The sequence below is a fragment of the Lontra canadensis genome, unplaced genomic scaffold (genome assembly GCF_010015895.1).
Source record: "Lontra canadensis isolate GAN:19392208 unplaced genomic scaffold, GSC_riverotter_1.0 scaffold6, whole genome shotgun sequence".
NCBI classification, from domain to species: domain Eukaryota; kingdom Metazoa; phylum Chordata; class Mammalia; order Carnivora; family Mustelidae; genus Lontra; species Lontra canadensis.
The window spans coordinates 14,039,245-14,053,611 of record NW_022631000.1 but is presented as its reverse complement, the minus strand read 5'-3'; the positions used below and the strand labels follow the sequence as shown (position 1 = coordinate 14,053,611).

General features: G+C 38.3%; 1 protein-coding gene across 4 annotated transcripts in view; it reads left to right on the top strand.

Moving 5' to 3' along the window:
* The window catches only part of CCDC191 (coiled-coil domain containing 191), an 87,237-nt gene that overhangs the window by 6,063 nt on the left and 66,807 nt on the right, over nucleotides 1-14,367 (top strand). For 2 of the 4 annotated variants that reach the window (XM_032852254.1, XM_032852256.1), the window contains exons 3-6: nucleotides 3,517-3,658; nucleotides 7,668-7,811; nucleotides 10,974-11,152; nucleotides 12,823-13,046. In XM_032852254.1, the coding sequence (XP_032708145.1) occupies nucleotides 3,517-3,658; nucleotides 7,668-7,811; nucleotides 10,974-11,152; nucleotides 12,823-13,046 (689 nt within the window). The remainder of the gene's footprint in view (nucleotides 1-3,516; nucleotides 3,659-7,667; nucleotides 7,812-10,973; nucleotides 11,153-12,822; nucleotides 13,047-14,367) is intronic. The other 2 variants (XM_032852255.1, XM_032852257.1) reach the window with 2 other exon arrangements.

Below are 14,367 nucleotides of genomic sequence, written 5' to 3'. Positions count from 1 at the left end.
TGGTAGTTAGATAAAGCTGAACTCTTTGATAGTCACTTTTAGTTTTGCTTTCCCCTCAAAAGTTTTGCTTTTCCTCTCACTAAGGTAGTGAGAACAGGGCTAGCCTTCAGTCCTTCAATCAACTTGCTTAAATAGTAAGCTGTTAAATTGACACTTTGTGTTATTGAAATATAATTTAAGATAGACCTCTTCTGTCTCTCACATATTTATTTTGAACGAAGTGGTAAGGATGTAATATTTTAAATAAGGAAATACAGAGACTATTTCTTATTTTATTTTTATTTTTATTTTTTTTTTATTTTTATTTTACAGACAGAGATTACAAGTAAGCAGAGAGGCAGGCAGAGAGAGGGGGAAGCAGGCTTCCCGCTGAGCAGAGAGTCTGATGTGGGGCTCGATCCCAGGACCCTGAGATCATGACCCGAGCTGAAGGCAGAGGCCTCAACCCACTGAACCACCCAGGCATCCCCAGAGACTATTTCTAATCCCCAATATCATCTAGTTGTTCTTTTTTTTTAACCAAAATTTTCATTTTAAGTGATATTCCAAACACTTGGTTTGTGAGAGCCAAGCAAACAACCCTTCCTTGTAAGTACCAGCCCATGTCCTTCTTTATTACCAAAATCAGTCTGCCCCTGTGTCCAAGAGATCTTTACCTCCTTTGTTAAGAATCTATACCAATTCCAGTTCAGGTGAGATGATCTCTCATACAGAGTTCTTTCTTTCATTCATAGCCTAAGGAACAAAATCTACAATCCTGTTTTTGTTGTTTATTTTTTGTTTGTGAATGTTAGTTTAAAAACTGAAAGTTGATCTTTTTTTTCCCCTAGTGGTTCTTTGTTTATAATGCAGGCTGAAGCAATTGTTAAAAAGTAGAAGGGAGGTACATTACACCATTGTTATTGGACAAAAAACTGCAGAGGGAGAGGTCAACTCTCAGTACAAACTAGTAACTAAATCACAGTAATTTACCTTTAGAAACCATTTCTTTATTTTTAGCTGTGACACTGCTTTTACAATATGCAAAAGCCCAAAAAGAACTACCCAAGATGTGTTGTCACATTCTTTCTACGTTGAATTTGGCAACATTTTATATTAGATTTATTCAGATTATACTAACATTTTAAAATGTTATATGTGTATATAACATACACATACATGATATGGATGAAATTCATCTTGCTGTCTTAGAATTTTAAAACCTTAAAGGAAAGGACTATGTGCCAAGCATATTGTGACCATCCAATAAATGCCGTATCAACCATCATAAATTTGGGCACATCAGAGGCCAAGAAATAATGTGGGAGACAGATCTCTCCAGAGTGACTCATAAAGAATGAATGATACTTTCTTTATTCTAACCCTGATTAGATCATGTTTTCTTCTGATTCATATCTTTTCCTGTGTGTCCTGTTTTCTACATCTTTTTCAAATTACCCTTAGCTTTTCAACTTTATTCCTCTGTTTCTAATTCAAACTTAATACATGAAACCCTTGAGAATTTAAAAGGTAAAGTCCCTGGCAAGTTTTGACTGGCCAGTCTTTCCAAGAAGGGCAGGAGGAAAAATCATTTTCAAAATAGTCAGGAATGTAAACTGTGGGCAAGTACAGCTTTTTAAAATGAATTTTAGGGGCACATGAGTGGTTCAGTTGGTTGAGTGTCCAACTCTTGACTTCAGTTCAGGTTGTGATCTCAGGATTGAAGCTGGAGTCAGGGTCGCCGCTCAGAGGGGAGTCTGCTTGTCTCCCTCACTCTGCCTCTCCCCCTGCTTGTGCACGCATGCTCGCTTGCTTGCTTGCTCACTTGCTCACTCGCTCTCAAATAAATAAATCTTTAAAAAAAATAAATTTTACATGTATTCATTGTTTTAACAAATATTTATATGCCAAATATAAAATGTTATATGCCAAGCACTCTTATAGGTACTGGGGGTTTCACACATGAAGAGGACAAACATGCCTGCTCACATTCTACTAAGGGGAGACAATATAGAGCAAAATATGTTATGAGGTCATAAGTGCTATAGAGAAAGAACAGAGAAGGGGAATAGAGAGAGCTGTGAGGAGGGTGGTTACAATTTCATGTAGGGTAGTTCGAGAAAGCCTTACTATGAAGGTGACATTTGGGTAAAGACATGAGGTGGCAAGAGAGTCGTATGGCTATCAAGGGATAGCAGTGCAGCAGAGGGGAAGTAAGAACAAAGGCCATGAGGTGTGACCATGCTTGGCACATTTGAGAAGGCATGCACAAGGTCCGTGTGGCTGAAGTCAAGTGAGCAATGGGATGTAGCGGAGGAGAAGGTTGGAGAGTTTACAAAGGGCTTCATGGTGCAGGACCTTGAAGCACATGGTAAGGACTTTGATTTTTATTCTGAGTGAAATAGGGAACCATGAAAGGATTTTGAGCAGAGTTATGTACGGCTTTCATTTCAAAGGGACCAATTGAGCTGTGGTGGGAGAAGATCACAGAAAACCTGTCAGGAAATTGTGGTGCTTTGAACCAGGTGATGGAAGTAGAGATGATAAGAAGGGGTCAGATTCTGGATATATTTTGAAAATAGAGTCAACAGATTTCCTGACAGATTGGTTTTGGGGTAAGAGGGAGAGAATAGATTCAAGGACTCCCAACGTTTTCATCCTGAGAACTGAAAAAATGGCATTGTCCCCTAGGTTGGAAGGCTGGGAATACAGCAGATGTGGAGAAGACCCAAGTTTGCAGGGAGGGAGAAAGTCAGGGATTTAATTGTAAAAGAAGTTCTTTTATATTGTGCAGGTAAATCAAAGTGCCAACAGTTTGCCCACCTCCACCAATCCCATTAATTGGGCCATGTTTTTACTTGATTCAAACCATTCTGGATGGCTATAATCCCAATTTCATTGAGCCTATAGTGTGTTTAATGTATGATGGGAGGTTCATTCCAGGGGTAGGATTTTGAGGAAGTGTAGCTGCTCTGCCTCTGCGTTATATTCATATGCAGATCCTAGTAGCATTGGGAGCTAATAATACTGTATTTTTTATTTAAAATAAAATATCCAAGTGTCAGGATCCCATCAACTAATGCTCTAAACAAAAGTAATCTAAAGTTTAAGTAATAACTTTTGTTCAAAAATAAACTTTGTGAATACATGTTAGAATTTGGGAAACTATTGCAATTAATTTCATGTTTAAAAAATGAAATTATTTGGGGTGTTTAAGCCTCCAGGATTCCTTTTAAAATGGAACAGTGAGAGACTATGGACTCTGAAAAACAATCTGAGGGTTTTGAAGGGGTGGGGGGTGGGAGGTTGGGGGAACCGGGTGGTGGGTATTAGGGAGGGCATGGATTGCATGGAGCACTGGGTGTGGTGCAAAAACAATGAATACTGTTACGCTGAAAAGAAATTAAAAAAAAAAAAATGGAACAGTGGAAGTATCTTAGTTGGTGGTAGAAAATCAGTTTCTTGAGTAGGAGAGAAATCCATTAGCCCTAACAAGGTTGTTGTCATCTTAATGGTTTTTTTTCTATGATATGATAGAAGGTGGAGAAAGCCTCCGAATTTGCAGTTTCAAAAGCATTTTCTGCTACAAATTCCAATTTGTCCAGAAGGCTTTGGAGTGAAATCATAGATTTGGAAACATCTGAGCAAATAGAGGATCATGATGAAGTCTATGCAGAAGGTAAGAAAATACATTTTTGCTGCAGTGTTAACAGTTCTTTAGAATACAGCCTGCTAAAGCATGACCCATGATGCATTTCAGAGTACAGGATGGAGACTTTTCTTTCTCTTGCTCTTAAGTTTTGTGTCTTCCTACCTCCCTGAAACCGATCTATCCTGGAGTGAACTCCAACATTATAAGTAAGGTTATATTTAAGGCCCATTTTGTCTCCCAAAATCCAACATCCAGAGGCAGTTTGATAGGACACAGCTGCCTGGTGGGTGTTATAGGTGTCCCTCCTGCAGCACAGAGGGCAGCATGATCACTTGATCTAGTCTTAGGAGATCATTTGACCATTAGTTTGTAAATCCACTTTATTCTTTATGAAGAGAGTCTAAACTTCTCTAACCTTCCTACCTCCCCAAAACATATGCTCTTCTGTAATTTGGTATTTAGTTTCTGATACTCTGGGGAACCCCAGCATTTAGGGATGAAGAGATCAGGGGAACCAGCAAAGACTGGAAAGGAAAGGCCACAGAGGTAGGAGGAAAGTCAGAGCGGCCATGTCCTGGAAGCCAGCTTCCATTTAGACTGTTGTCTCTTTTTATTCCATTAATTTATTCTATTAAATGGCTCTATTTATTCATAGCATGTCTTCATTCAAAATATACATATATATAAAATTATTTATAAGTATGTATATAATAACTTAAGTTTATAATAACAACTTACATTTATAATAAAATCTATTATATACAAATATATATATAATTATACCTGTGCGGGGTACTATTTTAGGCACTGGAGGAACAGGTTTTGAACAAGAGAGGCAAAGCCCTTGCTTTCATGGGATGCACATTCTACTGTGAGAACAAAGGAAACTTAAAATTATTAGGTAGTGATAAATCATTCAGGTTTGGACCTGAGTAATAAGAAGGAGCCAGCTAACCCATAATGGTGGAAGGGCATTCCAGTCAGAGGAAAAGTAGCATCAAGAGTTAAAGTATAGACAAGCTTGATGTGCTTTAGGAACTGAAGGAAAACCAGTGTGGCTGGAACTTCGCAATGGAGATGAGCTTGCAGGAGTGAGCAGAATACCTGTTACCTATGGCCTATAAGCCTGGTAGGAGAATTTAGATTTTATTCTGAGTATGATGGGACATCATTGAAGGGTTTTAAGCAGATCAGTATTTTAAATATACAAAAGTGAATTATAGGGGAGAAAAGGAGGGAAAAGGGAGTTCAGTGAGAGGCTGGTATAGTGGTCTGGGTGAGCAGTAAAGGCCCTTGGTCTTGGGCGGTTGGTAGAACTGGAGATGGGAAAAGGAGATTGGTTCTGAAATTGGCAAGGCTACACCTTGCATACCCTGTCTCCCAACCCACTGGTGGGAATACATAATATACTTTAGCCTCTTAAAGTTTCTGAGAAGTCATGCTGTCTAAAAAATGTTTAGTTACCCCAATTCCCAAGCTTCCTATACTTTGAAACTCTTTTTATCCTGAAATCCATATTCCTATCCTGAAGAATTAGTGCTACACATTGGAAAGTACTAGTGTATGTATGACATGGTTTTCAAAGGCTTATATCCTTTTTTCTTCTCTCATCAATCATCTATTAATACTCAATAAGAACCAATGTTCTAAGCAACATAGTTTGAGAAACTCTGCTTTAATGTAGCCTTAGAGCCTCTGATCCAAAAGATGGTCCTGCAGTTGAACCCTCCAAGGGTGGGCAGTTCCCGTTCTTTTTCTTTTGGGGTACTGCATAGCAAACCCCTATTTACTAATGAGTGGCATTTAGTAAATCTGACTTACTCACATATAAATTATTATAAATGTCTGAGTTATTGTACACAGGGTTACTCAGTAAATATCTGTTCCCTTGGGCCGCCTGGGTGGCTCAGTTGGTTAAGCAACTGCCTTCGGCTCAGGTCATGATCCTGGGGTCCCAGGATCAAGTCCCACATCGGGCTTCCAGCTCCATGGGGAGTCTGCTTCTCCCTCTGACCTTCTCCCCTCTCTTTCTCTCTCTCTCTCTCTCAAATAAATAAATAAAATCTTTAAAAAAAAAAATCTGTTCCCTTTCTCTACCTTCCTCTGAAAGCCAATAACATTGCTAGTATACTTTTTACACGGTTTCTACTATCTTGATTCATTGTCTTCTATTTTATATGTCCTGTATTCCTATCTATTTAAAATGCCTTTTGGCCTCTTTTTTTTTTTTTTTTTTTTTAAGATTTATTTATTTGACAGAGAGGCAGTGAGAGAGGGAACACAAGCAAGGGGAGTGGGAGTAGGAGAGGGAGAAGCAGGCTTCTCACTGAGCAGGGAGCCCCATGCAGGGCTTGATCCCAGGATACTGGGATCATGACCTGAGCCAAAGGCAGCCGCTTAAGGACTGAGCCACCCAGGCACCCCGCCTTTTGGCCTCATTTAATGTAAGAAATATTCCATTCCCTCAACGCTCTATGTGATCATGGTAACACATGTTATGAAGATAGTGCTGAAATACATACTTTTCTTTGACACCCCTATGTCCTACCCGTAGAGCTGTTTGATAATGATGATAGTGATGAAAGTATTGCTAAAGTAGACATTTTCTCTCATACCTATATATTGAAGATTTCTGAATATTACTAAGAAAGAAATTCAAATAGAAGTTGGCTTCCAGGATATCTCATTATTTGATTTTCCTCCTACCTCAGTGGCCTCTCCTTCCTAGTCTGCTTTTCTGGTTCTGCCTTATCTCTTCAACCCCTAAATACCGGAGTTCTTCAGGGCTTATTCTTGGAACCAGTTCTCTATCCATCTTCCTCTTTTGGTGCTCTCATCCACTTCTGTGGCTTTCAATTCTATCCATATGCTGACGACACCCACATTTATTTCTTCAGCTTGGACTTCTCCCCAGAAATCCAGAGTGGTATAGCCAATACCTGTTTGACATTCTTATTTATATGTCTCCTAAGCATTTCAAACTGAACTAGCCTAAAACTGAATTCCTGATCTTCCCTCTAAACCTGCTTGCCCCTAGGCCTTCCCTGTCTCAGTAAATGGCGTCTCCATTTCTGCAGTTGCTTCAGCCAGAAACCTTGTAGACTTCTTTCTCTCATTTCCCATATCCACTACATCAGCAAATCCTGTCTGTTCCACCTCAAAGCAATACGTTCTAAAATTGGGCCATTTTTATTACTTCCTGTCCAGGTCCAGGCTACTATCACTTCTTTCCTGGATTATTGCATTTATCTCCCAACTGTTATCCCCTGCTTCTGTGTAAGGGATTTTCAGCCTCAGCACTGTAGATGATACAACAGATAATTAGATAATTATCTTTGGGGCGGGGGCTGTCCTGTACATTGCTGATGTTTAACAGCATATCTGGCCTCTGCCTACCCGATGCCAGTATCACTTATCCCTGTTACAATAACCAAAAATGGCTCCAGATGTTGCCACTTGTCCACTGGGGGGACAAGATCATCATGATCTAGAACCACAGCTCAAAATCTGATCCCCACATTATCTCTTTCCTTTATCTCCTGTTATTCCCCTTCACTCACTCCTTTCTAGCCGCACTGCCTCTTTGCTACTTCTCCAACACTCTGGACATTCTCTTCCTTAGGGCCTTTGCAACTGCTTTCCCTCTGCATGGAATAAGATTTCCTCACATATCCATATGGCTCACTTCCTCACTTTCTTCCCTTTTCTGCCCACATATCTTCTCAACGAGGCCTTCTTTGAACCCCCAGTTTCAAACTGTCAATACTTAACTTCCGTTTCTTTACATACCATTTCTCACTTGTCAGCTCTGTTTTTCTGATTTACTTATTTATTGTCTCTTTTCTCCAGTTAAAATGTAAACTTGGTTGGTGATAAGTTTTATTTGTCCTTTTCTGTTTTTTGCTCTTTTCTCAGCATCTAGCACAGTACCTGACACATGATAGATACTCAGTATTTACTGAGTGAATGAAAACAGTGAAAGAAGAAAGTCTCTGAAGTAATAGTAATATTAAAAATTTTTTTGTTTTGTTGACAGCTCAGGAGCTAGTCAGTGACTGGTTAGACACCAAACTTAAGCAAGAACTAGCAAGTGATGGTGAAGATGATGCTGAAGACACTGGGTCAAATACCCTTCCTATGCCAGAAGCCAGTGATCATTTGAAATATGACAAGTTTGATGGTAAGAACTTTTTTGATTGTTCTAAACTTTAACATCTAATGAATGTATCTAAGAAGTCTTTTTAATTGTTTTAAATAATGAATAATATATTATTTGCTATGGTCTGCTTAGTTTTATAATTGGCTTTAATTTTTCTTGGTTCTATTTAAATTACTTACATATATCCTCAATACATTCATGGTGTTTTTTAAATTAAAATATTCTATTTGTAATTCTTCTTATGACTATAATAGCAATTAATGCTCTTTGAGTGTCTCTTCCCATATATTGCTGGATGACTCTTTATTTTGATGTGGCTACATTTAAACATTTTACATTTATAAAAGAGTTTACTGCTTATACAGCCAACTAGTGAGTGAGGGTTCATTGAGTGTACTCGGAATTTGGTATTTTTTTTCCTCAGCATAAAGGTAGGCCTGGCAATAGTCGTGGCAGCTCCTCGTGTGACTCACACACATGCTTGGTCAACTCACCTGGCAGCATTCCCCTTGTTTAGGACTCTACACAACCTACAATATTCCCAGCCCAGCAATCACAAAATCATGAGCTCTTAAAGATAGAGGAATCCTTCAAGATCACCTTGTCTGATCTCCCCTTTTCACCCCCTCAGATAGAGATCATTCCTTAGTATCCCTCACATGGGTGATATAATTTCTGCTGGCACATCTCCCAGGATAGAGGTGCTATTGTCGGGCTCTAATCCTCATATATTTTCTCTTGGGAGAAGTAGGAGTTTGACCTCAGTAACTCTTTAGTACAAGAGAAAATAATACCATATTCCCTCTCCCAAGAGAAGTATTGTTGTTTTTGTTTGTTTGTTTGTGATATAATCATGGCTGATCTCTCCTATACTTCAGTGTTCCTAGCTTAAATATACCAGTTCTCAAAACAGTTCTTCATATCACATCCTTTCTAAATCTTATTATGCCGGTTGCCACCTTTTGGATGTTTTCTAATTTATTAATATCATTATTAAAGTGAGGCATTTCCATACTTCATACTTACTCTGAGACTGTATGGAATATAGTGAAACTATTAGTCCTTTCATATGATGCTAATAGATCTAGTTGTATTTATTTAGATTGGCAATTATCATCTAGTATCATACCAGGCCTCACTCTTCTTATGCTTGTAGAGTTTTTTGTGCTGTTTTCTTTCTTTCTTTTTTTTTTTTTTAGATTAAAACATTCCTATTCTGAGCCATTAAAAAAGGATATTTACCAAAAATATTGATTAACATGGGATTATCTCAATAGACACAGAAAAAGTACTTGGCAAAATCTAACATCCATCCCTGATAAAAAAAAATACTTAGCAAACTAGTAATTCCTCAACCTGACAAAGGGCACTTACAGAAGACATATAGAAAACATATGAAAATGACAAACATAAGTCATACTTTATGTTTGTACGTACATAGGTAGGTACGTACGTAGTCGTACCTAAATGAATTACATTTAATTAAATATTCCAATTAAAAGACAAAGATTGACAGAGTGATTTTTAAAATATGTAACTATATGCTATCTACAGGAGATACAATTTAGATTCAAAGACATGAATAGATTGAAAGTAAAAAGATGGGAAAAGGTATACTATGTAATCATTAACCAAAAGAGAGTGAGAGCAGCTTACTAATATCAGAAAAAAAAAATAGACTTTACCATAAAAAATTGTTACTAGGGACAAAGAAGGGCATTTCATAATGATAATAAGGTCAGCCATCAAGAAAACATAAGTATAAACGTACATACACCTAATAAAAGAGTTCCAAAATAGGGGTGCGCAGGTGGCTCAGTTGGCTAAGCATCTACCTTCAGCTCAGGTCATGATTTCAGGGTCCTGGGATCGAGCCCTAAATCGGGCTTCCTGCTAAATGGAGAAGCTGCTTCTTCCTCTCCCTCTGCCCTCCCCGTTCATGTTCTCTCTGTCTCAAATAAAATGTTAAAAAGGAAAGAAAAAGAGCCCCAAAACACATGAAGTAAAAACTGACAAAGTCAAAGGGAGAAATAGATAATTACACAAGTCTCCCTCATACCCCATTTTCAGTAATGCATGGAACTAAACAGAACATCAATGAGGAAGATGTTCATATCATTAGTCATTGAGAAAATGCAGATTAGAACTACCTTGAGTAACCATTACATACCTATCAAAATGGCTTATATCCAAAAACTGACCATACTAAGTATTGGTGAGGATAGAGGAACTGGAGCACACCAGTACTGCTGGTGAGAATATAAAATTTTGTAACCACTTTGGAGAACTGTTTGACAGTTTTTTAAAAAGTTTAACAGATACTTCTGTGATCCAGCCATTCCACTCCTAGGCATTTTTCCAAGAGAAAAGAAAGCATATGTTCATACAAAAACTTGTACACAAATGTTTATAACAACTTTGTCATAGCCAAAATCTGGAAACAGCCCAAATGTCTATCCATGAATGAATGAGCAAATTATGGTATACCCATACAGTGGAATACTAATCAGCAATAAAAAGTGATAAACTGTTGATACAACAACATGATGAATCTCAGAGATAATTATGCTGAGTAAAAGAAGCCTGACCAAAAAGAGAGTACATTGTGTATGATTTAATTGATAAGAAATTCTAGAAAATGTAAATTAATTTATCGTGAGAGGAAAGCAGGTCTGTGGTTGCCTGGGATAAGACCGAGAACATGGGGAGGAGTGGGAGGAGGAGATTGCAAATCAGCATGAGAACCCTTTTGGAGCTGACAGACACGTTCTTTATCTTGATTATAGTCATGATTTTACTGGTAGATGTATATGTCAAAACTTATGGTAGACTTTAAATATTTACAGTGTATTGTATGTCAGTTATACCTCAATAAAGCCATTTAAAAAAAACAATGGAGTCTTCAAGGATGCTTAGACTGAAGTAGTGTCTTTTGCATTTGGCAGTGAAGGAGTATTTTGTGACTTGGGTGAGGGTAATTCCTCATGAGTGGAATTTTTTTCCTCTCATTTGAAGGTAGTTAATTGCTGAGGCCTGTGCTCATCCAATTGGCATTATCAGTTACTATTTATTGAACACTCACAGCTTCGTATTTTTATTGTACCAGGATTATATAAATATGGAAATTGTACTAAATTTTTTTTTTAATTTTCCCTTTTTTTGTTGTTGCTCTGTCTCCCCCAGAGTTGTGTGGCTATTTGGAGGAAGAAGAGGAAAGTACCACCGTTCAAAAATTTATAGACCATCTGCTCCATAAAAAAGTGGTGGATTCTGGAATGTTGGAAGATCTTGGAATGAATGGAAACCAAGACAAGCAGCAGCAGAAGGATCCTCGTCTTACCATGGAGATGAGACATAAGCAGGTGGGAGGGAAAAACAAAATTAAAATGGGTAACAGGAAGCAAACTTTGTGTAGCACATTTAATAAGCTTAAATAAAGACTTAGGCTTTATTATGAAAAAGAGTGCCATCTGTGGTTTGGTTAGAAAGAATAAAAATAAAATAGAACTTCAGAAGAAAAATAATGCTCATAAACTGAGGACAGGAAACAATTTATTTAAGAAAACCAAAAAAAAGAATAACTGATTTTGAACAATGGAGTGGTGAACTAAACTTTATTAGTTTGTATATGATATTATCTATTATAAATATGTAGATTGGTTTTGCTTGAATTTGATTTTTGAACTGTGGCATGAAAATATTAATATCATGAATATTCTAGTGAATGTTATAATGATAATTCTTTTCCAGACAACTGAAAAATTCACTCATTTTGTGATTATAATTTGAAAGGGAGGACAGATCTGAATTAAATCTAGTTCAGCTGTTTTGAATTAGAAGGGCTTATGGGAATTTTCTTCAAAGGGAATAAATAGTGGGTTATAGGAAAAAGATGTGTCTCAACTCTTTGTAGGGGATCTTCAGGAAATCAGAATGACCAAGTCTTTTCCACATGTCCAGAACTAAGACTGAACTAGAATGAATGTTTATACATTGTATCTTGTTTTTTTATAACCCTGAATTTCTGATTGCTTTAAACTATTAAGATGTGCCTAATCAGCACTGAGGATGTTAGAAAAAGGGTTAGAAGTATGGTTCTAGTTCGGGTTTATGATAAAAGGGAGGAGAGAAGGTTCAACAAGAGATTGCCAATATCTACAAGTCTTAACAAAGTGGAGAGTAAAGTAAGGGTAAAGGTCAGTGAAGAGGGAGGTAAAGGAGCACTCCTTAATTCATAGCTAGAAAGGGCTCTGGAAAATTAATAGTTTTGAAAAATTGTGCTTATTCAGAAATATCTGTGAAAGTCATGGTTTTGATTTCCAAATATGAGCCAGAATCATTAATACATTTAAATAACAATAGTGAATAGTGTTGTGTTCCTCATAGCAGTAAATCACTGTTGTATCTTTTTTTTTTTTAAAGATTTTATTTATTTATTTGACAGCGAGAGATCACAAGTAGTCAGAGAGGCAGGCAGAGAGAAGAGAGGAAGAAGCAGGCTCCCCGCTGAGCAGAGAGCCTGATGCGGGACTCGATCCCAAGACCCTGAGCTCATGACCTGAGCCGAAGGCAGAGGCTTAACCCACTGAGCCACCCAGGCGCCCATCACTGCTGTATCTTTCACGATGTAGTCTCCCCAAAATACCTGTATTCTTTCTTAAATTATAATCAGCATGCCCACAGGGCCTCCATAAACAGCAGTAGTATACACCTTAGAAAATTTTAGGGGTGGGATATCATTACTAAGTAAGAATCCAGAGCTTGGCATCTGACCCGTGGATTTTCAACGTTTCCATGGTGCAAATCATTGTCAGAGTTCTGGGAGTCTCTCACCTGACTTCATCTAGACTCTTGTATTGGCTCTTACCCAGGTAAAAAATGAGTTTTTCGTATTCTTCCAATAAACAGTGGGCTCCTGGACCAGAATGTTTCAAACTGGGCATATCATGAACTTGAAAATGTATTCTAAGCTTTTGTTTTATCCTTTTCTGTTTGAAAGGCTGCGTTTCACCCTCACTGTATTCTCTTTGAGGTAAAAGAAAATCGCATGAGACGTGAGAAAGAACTGGAGCGCCAGAGAATGGAGAAGACCCTGAAAAAATCGGTCTTCTTAGAGGCTCAGTATTTGGTGCAGGAAGAGAAGAAAAAGAAGGCTCTGGAGGCCAAGAAAGAGGAGGAGGAGATTCAAAGGGAGATGGTAAAGCTGCGGAGGGAGATAATTGAGAGGAGACGCACTGTGGAAGAAGCATGGAAAATGTAAGCCAACCGTGGTGAGCAGTGTGGAGGGTTTTTTTGTCTAAGCAGTCGTTTTGGAAGTTAAAAATATGGACATTGTGGTAACAAAATACAAAGAAGAAATCACCCACAATTCCACAATCTTAACAAATTAACTGTTTACATTTTTCTATTTCTTGTGGGTCTTGATCCCTTTACATATTTAATTGCAACCATAAAGTACATTTATTTTGCTTGTTTTAATTAACACATTGCTCAGAGTCCTGAGGTCTCAGTTCCACTGAGTTCCTAGACTGTAATTTATGTAATGACCCCCCCCTCTGATAAGCATTTCAACTATTTCAGGTTTTTCACCATATAATAATGCAGTGAGCTTCCTTAAGCTTAGAGTTTTTTACACCCTTAGGCGTGTAATTACCGAGTTAAATGGTATAGGCCCTTGAAGACTCTTGAAACATCGCCAGATTGCTTTCCCAATGGGTTGTACTGATTTACACTATTGCTGGCAGTGGGCCGGTTTACCGCACTCTTCTTAGAACCGGGGAATACTATCATTATTTTTGCACTTTTAATAGGTATTATATTGGTTAGTTTGCATTTCTTTGGTTACCTGAACAGTGTTAAAGTTGTCTGCTGATTGTGCAGACACCTTTGTGAAGGTTGTGAGTGTCTTATCTTCTGATAATCATACGGAGTCATCATTGCCTCCCAACCACTGAAAAAGCACAAGAATATCTGACATAAGAGGAAGATCAAAATAGTCCTCACGGGCTGTAGTACTGTTACGTATCCGCGTGCAGAAAATGAGCTTCTACGTGAAATAACTAGTGTATTTATTCTGAGAAACAGCACTGATGCGTGAGCTGCAAAACGCCTTGGAGCAGCGTGCCTGAAGGCACTGAATACTCACACTCAGAGGCCAGAAAGACCTATTCGATCATTCCTCCCGCCCCCGTCGGCCCACACAGCTTTTCCCCTGTGGTCCTGACTGTACTGATTCTATCCAATTTAAAACAGCTCGGCGGTGGACAGAGTGCTTCGCTCTTTCAAGTGCCAGGCTCAGGCCTCCTCCAGACGCCATTCCTTTCAGAAAGCAATCACTGGTGTTTAGTGAATTCGTGCTAAGGTCGACCTTACTTTTCAGATTGCTTTTAAGCCCTGAAAAATCTAGGCTGACCTAAAATACATCGTGAAAACAAGTAACATTTGATGGTAGCGGGACGCTCTGCTCATGGCGGGCACTCGACAGATGCTCACTGACCACTGGTTTCTTTTAAAAGTTAAAATCTTATCCGTGCTTACAGTGATTCAGATAACATGCTGTAGTGCTAGCAGAGGAGCT